At 51.7% G+C, this 10,144-nt stretch overlaps 1 protein-coding gene across 1 annotated transcript; it reads right to left on the reverse strand.

Moving 5' to 3' along the window:
- Positions 1-7,522: 7,522 nt before the first annotated feature.
- On the reverse strand, positions 7,523-9,124 carry Lrrc3c (leucine rich repeat containing 3C). Its single transcript, XM_040269016.1, has 2 exons — positions 8,922-9,124; positions 7,523-8,324 (listed from the first exon to the last, which is right to left on the reverse strand). Exons 1-2 carry the CDS (start codon positions 9,122-9,124, stop codon positions 7,523-7,525), a joined length of 1,005 nt encoding a protein of 334 aa, XP_040124950.1.
- Between the last annotated feature and the right edge of the window lie 1,020 nt (positions 9,125-10,144).

Below are 10,144 nucleotides of genomic sequence, written 5' to 3' on the forward strand. Positions count from 1 at the left end.
AGGATCGAACCCAGGGCCTCGCACTTGCTAGGCAAGTGCTCTACCACTGAGCCACAGCCCCATCCCATTGAATAATAATTCTCAATTATTGTTTAATAATGGGCTCTGCATTTTCATTTTGTACTGGGACCCGCACGTTATGTGATAGGTTCGTGCTTGGTAGCATCCTATCTAATGGTAAGCCAGTACATCAGAGACTGCCTTCACTGGACTCTCACCAGGCAATGCCCCAGCAGGTGAACGATGTTCCCTGTCAGCATGGAGTTGAATATGCTACAAGTCTCTTGCAGCCGTTTAAGACTGTTTCTGCTTCACTCTCCCAGAACCACTGTCTCGTTAGCATCCAGGGCCTGATCACCTGGCAGAGAGACGGGGTGTGACGAGTTATGTAAGATAATCCCCCAGTTAGATATAGGGAGCTTCCTGAGGAAGGGAAGTGGGCATTCCTTCAGGGCAAGGGCCCAGTATTTCCCTCAGGATAAAAAAGGCTTCTCTCTGGCTGGGGCTGGGGCTCAGTTGTAGAGCGCTTGCCTAGATGTGCGAGGCACTGGGTTCGATCCTCAGCACCACATATAAATAAAATAAAGGTCCATCAACTACTAAAAAATAAAAAAAAAAAAGAAAAAGAAAAAACGAAAGAAAAAGAAAGGCTTCTCGGAGGAGGCATGGACTGAGATGTCCCAGGTGAGCAAGGCCGGCCACGCCCCATTCAGTCCACCGCTGCCCCCGCCCCGCCGGTAGCCCCGCCCCTGGACGATCAGCCCCACCCCCAGCTACGATAAGCCCCGCCTTGCGCCCCTGGTAGCCTTGCTGTCACCACCTTGCTCCACTTCCCGACAGTTTCACCACGCAGGCCTGGCAGCTGGCTGTACAGTTCTGCCCCGGGCGACGCAGCGCCGACCCCAGGCTCTTAAGCCCCGCCCCTATCCTCTTAAGCCACGCCTCTCGCCTCCTTAGTCCTGCCGCCACCACCTACGCCCGCCCCTCCACCCCCAGCCTTCTTGGGACCCGCCTGGCGCTCTTGTGATCTTGCTAGCACCGTCGAGCCCCACCCCTAGTCGTTTTATGCCCCGCCTAGTCCTGCCTTCCCCGCTCAGCCCCGCCCTCAGAGGTCTTTAGCCCCGCCTCCTGTCTTCTGAGCTCTTCAATCACCACCTAGCTCCGCCCCCGGCTACAGTCAATCCCCTGGCTCTGCTGTCTGCAGCCCGTCTACTCCACTCTACCCAGCCCCTTTGCTCACTGCGCTTGCCAGCTCCTGCAGCCGGTTGCCCGGCGCAGCAGTAAGCCCTTCCCGACACTGGCGGCCGGCGCAGGGGTCTATCCTTTTCGCACAACAGCTAGTCCTCGACTTCAGCCTACAGCGCTTGAAAGACTGAGCATTGGATACATGATAGTGGTGACTCGGACTCTATCCTTCTTCCACACACCTCAATATGTCTTCACCCAGCAGGTCCCTCGTTCCCAGGCACGGAGATCCGTTTGCGGGGCTTAAGCTTCCTTTCTCAGACACCCCTGGCCAGAGCAGGGTCTGGCGTGGGGTGCAGAGCTCAACTCCTTACAAGGTTTTCAGATGGGCATTGAGGATTCTGTAGAGGGAGAGGGACACACCCTGTCACCTGGAGTAACTGCCATGGATAGATTGACAGAAGCACAAACTCTGAGAGTCGCGGGAAAGAAGCATACCCCTGCACCTCAGTGCAGCCTGGGTGGGTTTAGCTTCAACTTTCCTAGAGCATGGTGGTGGAGGCTGAGGGGAGGGTATGGGGCGGACAGATGCATCAAAAAGAGCCCAAGAATCCTGTGACTAGGATTCCCGTCATCATCACTCTCTGCCAGTCTGAGGGACCCCCTGCATCTCACCCACCATCACCCCAAGGTCTTGAGAAATGACTCTGATCTTCAGATCCTGACTTGACAGGTGTCTTAGGCCTAGGAAGGGGATCTTTGGGGTCCTTCTAACATCCTAAGTCTTGGTCTATTCTTCCCCAGCCCCATCACATTATGACATGGGGGAGGGGAGAGGTGTGCCTGGGAGGGTCAGAAATGGGGCACTGGCAATCACTGACGCTTCCTGGCCCTTCAAGGCCACCTCCACTCCAGATGGGGTCTCCTGGGATAGGGGAGAAGAGAATGGAAGATGCACACCTTAGGCAGCCACAGAGAAGGGGCTGTGGAGTAGGGGGGTGAGAGGGGCCTAGGATGGGGAGGGAGAGTCTGGTTTGGGAGACAGAACCCAAAATGGAATGGAAGGCCACAAGCTTCCTTATTCTAGTACCTTGTTCTCTCCAGTGATTGCAGCTAGAGAGGAAAGGCCAAGGGGGCTCCCAAGATAGATTGATGATGGTGAAACAGCCCAGGAGGAAGACAGCAGCCAACCAAAAGGACAGGAAGAGGAAGGTAAAGATGGAAGAAAGAACCTTGGGGGAGCAGGGGAGAACTCTGCTGGCAGCAGAGCTGCAAGGAGTGAGTGCCAACCGGGAGTCTGGAAACGCAGAATGGTCCAGCATGACTCACAGACTCCTCAAGCAGCAGCTTGTGACCTTGGCTAAGGAGCTGGAGTTTTCCAAGTATAGTTTCCTAAACCCTCTGAAATGAGGGTTGCAAAGCAACTCAACCTTCCTCACAGGGCGCATGTGAAATGATAGATAGAAAAGCCCTTAGAAAAGAAAAGTGCCACTATGGAGGAATGCAGGGGAGGATGGAGGGTGTGAGGGAAGGAGTGGGGAAAACACACAGGTGGCGTGGGCAGAGAAGCACCTTGGAGATCCCAACCTGAGTCCCGTAGCAGCAGGGACAGTTCAGGGGCTCCCCTTCCAGCCTTGCCCCTTTCTCCAACCTGGCCTCCTTCAAGCATTCCCACAGCCTCTTGAGCTTCCTGTGGTAGGCGGCAAAAGGCTGGACTAAGAGATCTGGAGTGGGTAGGACCTCTTCCCATCTCAGCTGCACCCCAGGCCACACCCTTCTCTCCCTACGTCTTCCTCATCACATTGCCTTAGAGAGGGCATGAGTGTGCTCCAGAGGATCAGGGGTTTTGGGAGCTCTAGTTTGATTCTTTCTTATATCCTGCGCATCTTTGGCTGCAGACCCTCACTCCAGTAACCCAGTAACCCAGGGTGCTGGCTTACTCTCACCCATCTCCCTTCATAGCTAATGAGGCTTTATAAGCACTTATTCAATCTTGAGTCTGGGACTATTTGGGTTTCCTGAAGTTCAGGATTGATTTCACTCTCCCTCAGACAGGGGTGGGTAGGTGGGTGGGGGGAAGGTCTCTGAAGGTGGGGTGGGCTGCATGCTTTGGCAGCATAGGGCATAAAGAAGCTGGCAGTGGGGCTGGGGATGTGGCTCAAGCGGTAGCGCGCTCGCCTAGCATGCGTGCGGCCCGGGTTCGATCCTCAGCAGCACCACATACCAACAAAGATGTTGTGTCCGCCAAGAACTAAGAAAAAATAAATAAATGTTAAAATTCTCTCTCTCTCTCTCTCTGTCCCCCTCTCTCACTCTCTCTTTAAAAAAAAAAAAAAAAAAAAAAAAGAAGCTGGCAGTGGAAGGCTGGGAGGGCCTTCTCCTCTCCTCCCAGCCCTGTCCACTGCCCACTGGCTCAGGATGCTACTTGTCCATGCTTGTTCTAAGCTACCTCATTCTTGCCTCACAGCAGGGCTTGGGCAGCTGGCTGAGCTTTCTTGGTAGCTGGTGGCTTTGTTCTGGGATTCAGTATACCTCCCTTTGGGAGAGGTTGGTCTTGACGGAGCACACTCTCTTCCTCTCTACCAGGCAGAAGGGGTAGAAGTGAACAACATCAATGAGGCCATTCAGGCTCACGGGGGCCCAACGTTCTCTCAGATTCCTGTCAGAGATGAGGATGGGGGTAAAGCCAGTGATGCCACTCCTCCTTGCCTGCCCAAGGCAGAGGCCAGGAGCTAAGGGAGGGACCCTGGGGTTTAGTAACTGTTGTTCCAGGCAAGCGCCTCTCTACCCAGTGGTAGGCTGAGCTGAAGTTATAGCTTCTGGCATCTTCTTCTTTCCAAGTTTTGACCCATGGTTCCCAAATGGCTGGGTGAAGGGTTCTCTCCTGGGGAGGGGAGCCAACTCTGTCACAACCTCCCTAGCCCCCCATCTCGGTTCCCCTTATACTCCCTCTGCCATTCCTGCTGCTCTAGCTCTAGAGAAGGAAAGGAGTTGGAACTGGAGGGGAGCCAGGGGGGAACTGGTGGAACATTTATCCAGGGTTCTGGATGCCCTGGCTCTAAGATCCCTCCTGAGCTGGGTTACAGGCAAAGCCCCCTTCCCTGAATCCTTTCCTACCCTGACAGTAGGGGTTAGGTGTCAGGGTAGGGGGAGCCCAAGCTGGCTCTCTGCAGACTTAAAGATGCAGTCTCAGTGCTCAGAATGAAAGAGAGTCAAATGTGGCTCCAGGAATGGGCATCACTAATAGAGACTTGGGGTATGGCTGTTCCCTACCTCCCTACCTATGCAACCCCTATTTTCTAGAACCCAAGGAGCCAAGCAAGCCCCAACCTGATTGGGTGAGCAGAGTGGGACATTCTGTGAGAGTGGCAGGGGAGGGACTGATGGTGCTTTTGCTAGGGATGGGGTCAGGATTCCAGGGCCCAGGCCAAGGTGTAGCCAGATGGCTAGTCAAACTGGAGCCTGAAAATTCCCTTACCTCATAATGGAAAGAACTCGTCATCCCTGAGCATCCCTGGACACAGGGAGGCCCAGGTTGGCTGAGAAAAGATGATGGGGGTGGATCCCAGGTTTTTCTGGGATGAATCAAGCTGGGGCTTCCTAAATGAAGTCAGGAGTTCAGACTTGGAGTGGCTGGGATGGGGAGGGTCTCAGTGATCTAGAGGGGAAGAATAGAAAGGTAGGGGAGGGTTAGCACAGTGGCATATGCCTGTAATCCCAGTTACTTGGGAGACTGAGGAAAGAAGACCGATTTTTTTTATTAGAGTTTTATGGTTATACATAGTAGTAGGGTTCATCCCAACAAACTCATACATACAAGGACAAAATATATTTCATTAAGGAGGATTCACTGTTTTTGTTCTTTCTTTCTCAGCTTCTAAACCTTTGATTCTCTTTCTCCACTTCTTTCAGAAAAAAAAAAAAAGAAAAAGAAAAAAACCTTAATCTTTTTTTCTGTCTCTGGCTATGGCCCATCTGTACCCTACCTCCCAAAATTCTTCACACTTTCATTTCCATCCTATTTTTCAAAATCTAATGTTCCTCATTTCCTAATTTCCCTTTTAGGGTTTGGTTCACTCCCATTTGGATTGTGACTCCACCATTCTGGTGAATTTCCACTGGCTAAGATCACCAACGGTTTCCTGAGTTTTCTCTGACTTCACTTCTTAGTTCTTTTTAAAAAAATCAAATATATATTTTTTTACAGACAATAAATAATTAGATAATGAAAGAAAAAAGTGCTATTTGCAATAGCTTAAAATGAATACAAAATAAATTTAGAGGAATTAAACAAAATGGGTGAAGGATTTGTAGAGGGTGGAAATTTTGAGGCCAGCCTGGGAAACTTAGCAAAACTCTGTCTGGAAATAAAATTGAAAAAGGCTGGGAATGTAGCTCATTCTGGGTTTAATCCCATGAACCAAAAATAAACAAACAAAACACAGACAGGGAAGGGCAAGAAAGGAGACAGAGAAGGCAGGATGGGGCGGTGGGATCAGGGGAGGTAATGGATTTCTCTCTGCCACTCTTTGAGTGACTACCCACTGCCCCAGTGTCTGGGGAACCCTATTCAGTGATTCCTATCTTTACTTCCTATTTGGGCTTGCATGAGCTTCCCAAAATAGCTTTCTTCCATGGAGTTCCCGTGGGTGGATAATCCTGAAAGGAGGATTATCCAACTGGAGACAGTGTTGACCCTCTTGGGTTTCTTAAGAGGCCTATGTGGTATTAGTGATATATCATATGCTTCCTCCTTTTCCCAACTTGATTTCCCCCCTGACCCTTGTATCCTACCAAGGAGTTCTTTTATTAACTTTGCATACACCTGGTTTATCTCTGCATTCTGCTCACACTCTGAGAGAAAAGACAGATTGCCAAGAGGGTAACAGTTCCCCTGAACCCTTCTTGGTCCTAGGGAGGCCAGCAAGTTGGAGACTGCTCATTGATAACTAGTGTCTGGGCACTGCCCTCTCTCCTTCCTCCCTGCTGGTCCTCCCTAGAGGCTCCCTCTCATCCTCCACTCTTCCAGTTCCATCATCCTTCATTCATATGCCTTGGCTTCCCTAACAGTTGGACTCTGGTATCAGGATCTGGGAGGCAGGAGGGGAGAGAGGAAGTTGGCATTCAGCCCAATCAGAGCACCTCCATCACAGGGGAGGTAAAGGGGGTGGAGAAAAGCTCAACACCCCTCCAATTCTCATTCCTTACTGCTACTTCACACATTTCAAAAAAATGAACAATAAGGAGCCTGGCACAGTGTTGTAATTACAGCTGTTCAGGAGGCTGAGGCAGGAGGATTGCAAATTAGAGACCAGCCTGGGCAACTTAGTGAGACCCTGTCTCAAAAAAAACCCAAAAAAATATATATAAAGGGATGGGGATGTATAGTGGTAGAGTGCTCCTGGGTTCAATCCCCAGTTCCACAAAAATAAATAAGTATATAAACAGACAAACAAATCAAATACAATAAGAAAGAGATTGGGGCATTCATAAAATGCCCAGTGATGTTCTGGGATCTCCTCTTTGCCCCCAGCTCTGCAGTCACCCACCCCCGCCTAGAGGAGACCACCTTTCCCCCAAGGGAAACAGCTCAGGGAACACATCAGTGCATAAATATAGAGGAAAGAGCAGAAAGATGGGAGTCTTTGGGAAAGCAAGGTTCCTGAGCCAAGGGATCCCCAATAGAGGGCACAGGGAAAGGAGACCAGGAACAAGAGAGGCAAGAAGAAAGAGGGAGTTTTTCAGTAGAGGCAGAGGGAGCAGAGAAGAAGGGCCCACAGGAGCCTCAATCAGGTGATATGTACCCTGTCTTTCTGTCCTCATCTCCAGTTTGGTCCATAGTCCCCTCACTCCTCTTTGAACCCTTTCTCCCAGCCCCAGGTAGGGGTTGCTGCTGCCTGGATACTCCAGTTGTTTCGCATCTTCCTTGCCTTTATACATGAACTTGCACCAAGGCCCCTCCCTCTTTTTTTGCCCCAACTCCTCATTCCCTAAGTATCAGTTCACACGTATCTATAGTGACACCTCTGAGGTGACCCAGAGCCAGGCCCAGGCTCCCACTTTCATGGTGGCTGTCTACACCTCTCCTTGAGTTAGCATAGACCACCTGGGGTCATGCTCTGTTCTGTCAACCCCAATCCCAACCATAGACCTGGGAGCTTTGCGTTCTTGGAGTCTAGCACAATCCAGGCACAGAGGAGGCATGTAAAAATCCAGGTACCAAGTATGGTGTTGGTACGGGGAAAGAGAGAGGGGGGGAGATATCAGGTATTTAGGGGAGACAGGAAAGAGGGTGGAGCAGAAAGGAAGAGGGAGAGCATAGGACTGCTTCTGCTTATCAGACCACGGTGCTGAGGGTGGAGGAGTCCTCAGAGCGTACTTGCAGCACAGGGACTCTTTTGAGAGGGCGCCGGGTCTCATCCCGGTTCTGCCACACATAGTGGACCAGATAAGCCACCACCAGTGTCAGCCAGCCCCCCATGGTGACCAGCAGGGCCACGTCAGTGCTCCTCCGAGCCCCTCCCCGCCCTGTCCCACACAGCTCTTCTTCCCCAGCCAGCAGCAGGAACTCCTGCCCTACAAGGTCTGGTCGGGCTCCTGGGCCGCACACGATGCCTGTCCCAGTGCCTGGGGCCAGCCTCACCTGCCTGAGCACTTCCTGGAGGGCACAGTCACAGCGCCATGGGTTGGCAGACAGGTTCACTTGGATCTGCAGCCCCACAAAGGCCTCCACAGGCACCGAGGCCAACTGGTTGGCAGAGAGGTCGAGGTGGCGTAGAGTGCCTGCCAGACCCTGGAAAGCAGCCCCTGAGAGGTGGGCAAGGGCATTATGGGACAGATCCAGCTCTTCCAGGATGGACAGGTGCTGGAAGGCACCAGCTGGCAGTGATGCCAGCTGGTTGGCATCCAGGAAGAGCTTGCGGGTGTCATTGGGGATGCCCGTGGGCACAGCACTCAAGCCTGCCTGGCTGCAGCGGAATGTCCTCTCACCAGCTTCCTCTGCCATGTAGCAGCCCTGGGGAGGTGACCGGGGTCTGGGCACAGGACCCCCTGTGCCTATCACCAGTAGGAGGGGCAGGAGGTGAACAGCTGGTGGGAGCATGGCCACAGATTGGCATAGTCCTGGAGTGGAGTAGGATCTGGGGAAGAGAAGATCACATGAAGGAAGAGCAAAGAAAATTCCATTCCCACTGCCAGCTCTTTCTTCCTGATGTCCCTCTGTGGAATGTCTTTGGATTGGGGCCATTTGGAAGCTCTCTCAGCCTGGGTGACTTTCTTACTTTCTTCTTGGGTTCTCTCTTGATCTAGGACATCTCAATAGGGCTCTTTGGATAGAGACTTAGGATTTGTTGATCCTGGAAGGGTTAATCTATGAGGTCTTTTGGTCCAAGGCCCTGTTGGTATGAGTCTGGGGATTTCTAAGTTTCTTCTTCTGCCTGGGTATTGATTTCCTTGTTGGAATAACGATTTTTCTCCTACCTACCTGGGCGACAGCTAGGTGAGCCCGGCAGGCGTCAGAACATCTGGTTGGCATTCATGTGAAGGAGGCAAGGAGGATAGGTTAATGATAGGACTTCAGAGCATGCAGCTAGACTTGATTTGACTAGGTAAGCTAAGCTCGATGACTACTCTGGCCTTACCTTCTATGCCCATCAAACCCTTTTCCAGAAGCATCCACCCCACTACTGGCCTCAGCTCTGTTTATCCTCCCTCCGCCTCTCCCTCCTCCTCCCTGCCTCTCACCCCTGTTGGTGGCAGAGTCCTTCCCTGTGCTGTCCTCTTCCGGGAAGTAGCCTCCCTGCTGCTGGGCTTGGAGACCCGCTCCCTCCTTCAGAAGACCTGTTTGCTCATAGCAGCTGGAAGCTGGGGCCTGGGGCCCAAGTGTATTGGGTTTCCTTGCATGTGACTCTGGGCCACAGGTGTCGGATACCTGAGCCATGACCTGGCCAGGTGATGCCAAGGGAGAGCAGATCCTGGACCTTGATGAACTAGCTGTGGGAGACCAGGTCCCAAGTCCACTCCCTGCCTTGGGTCCCCCCTCCCAAGTCCTTATCATTGCCATCTCCCATTAATTCTCTCCCAGGCAGTGCTAAGGTTACCTCCCAGAACCTTGACTTGGGCCTGGCCAGACAGAAGGACTGCTTGCTTGGCAGTCTTGGAGGTCAGAAGTGGGAGAGCCTCATCTTACATCCATTGCCTCCAGCAACATGTATCCTCCAACTCCATTCCTGCCACTGCTCTTCTCTACTCTCCACAACTTATGGACATTCTTCCACAGTCTTTCATGATAAGCAAACCTCCCTATACCTCTTCAGAGGACCTAAACTGGCTTCTCACATTGTTAACCCTTTTGCCTACCAGGGGGCGCTGTGATTAAATTTTCTTTTGTTCTTGGGGTGGGTTGATGGTCTGATCCCTCTAGGAGTTGGAAGGATTTTTTTTGGGGGGGCGGGGCGGTACTGGGGATTGAATCCAGCGCTTCCCTAAGTTGTCCAGCCTGGCCTCCAACTTGAAATGCTCCTGCTTCAGCCTCCAGAGTATCTGAGATTACAGGCAAAAACCACAATGTCAGCTGGAAAGGATTATTATTATTATTATTATTATTATTATTATTATTATTATTTGCTACCCGGGATTGAACTCAGGGGTACTAAACCACTGAACCACATCCTCAGCTCTATTTTGTATTTTATTTAGAGACAGGCTCTCACTGAGTTGCTTAGCGCCTCGCTCTTGCTGAGGCTGGTTTTGAACTTGACATTCTCCTACCTGCTGAGCTGCTGGGATTACAGGTGTGTGCCACCGAGGCTGGAAGGGGTTCTTAAAGCTGCCTGAAGTCTGATTAAATGGCCCAGGAGGTTTCCTGCTAACTTTATGTTCTGGATTGTAACAGAATCAAGTTTTCTCCATGTGCTGGGGCCCTGGCCTCCCAGGGTGGCACTTTGGGAAGGAAGGATTC

The sequence above is a fragment of the Ictidomys tridecemlineatus genome, chromosome 3 (genome assembly GCF_052094955.1).
Source record: "Ictidomys tridecemlineatus isolate mIctTri1 chromosome 3, mIctTri1.hap1, whole genome shotgun sequence".
Taxonomy (NCBI): Eukaryota; Metazoa; Chordata; class Mammalia; order Rodentia; family Sciuridae; genus Ictidomys; species Ictidomys tridecemlineatus.

What these genes read in the sequence shown, in the direction of transcription:
- Lrrc3c (XM_040269016.1), bottom strand. Translation starts at nt 9,124, where the DNA reads ATGGCTCAGGTATCCGACACCTGTGGCCCAGAGTCACATGCAAGGAAA. An exon ending in GCCACCAACAGGGGTGAGAG is followed by an intron (nt 8,325 to 8,921) that starts GCAGGGAGGAGG and finishes TCTCTTCCCCAG; the next exon opens with ATCCTACTCCACTCCAGGAC.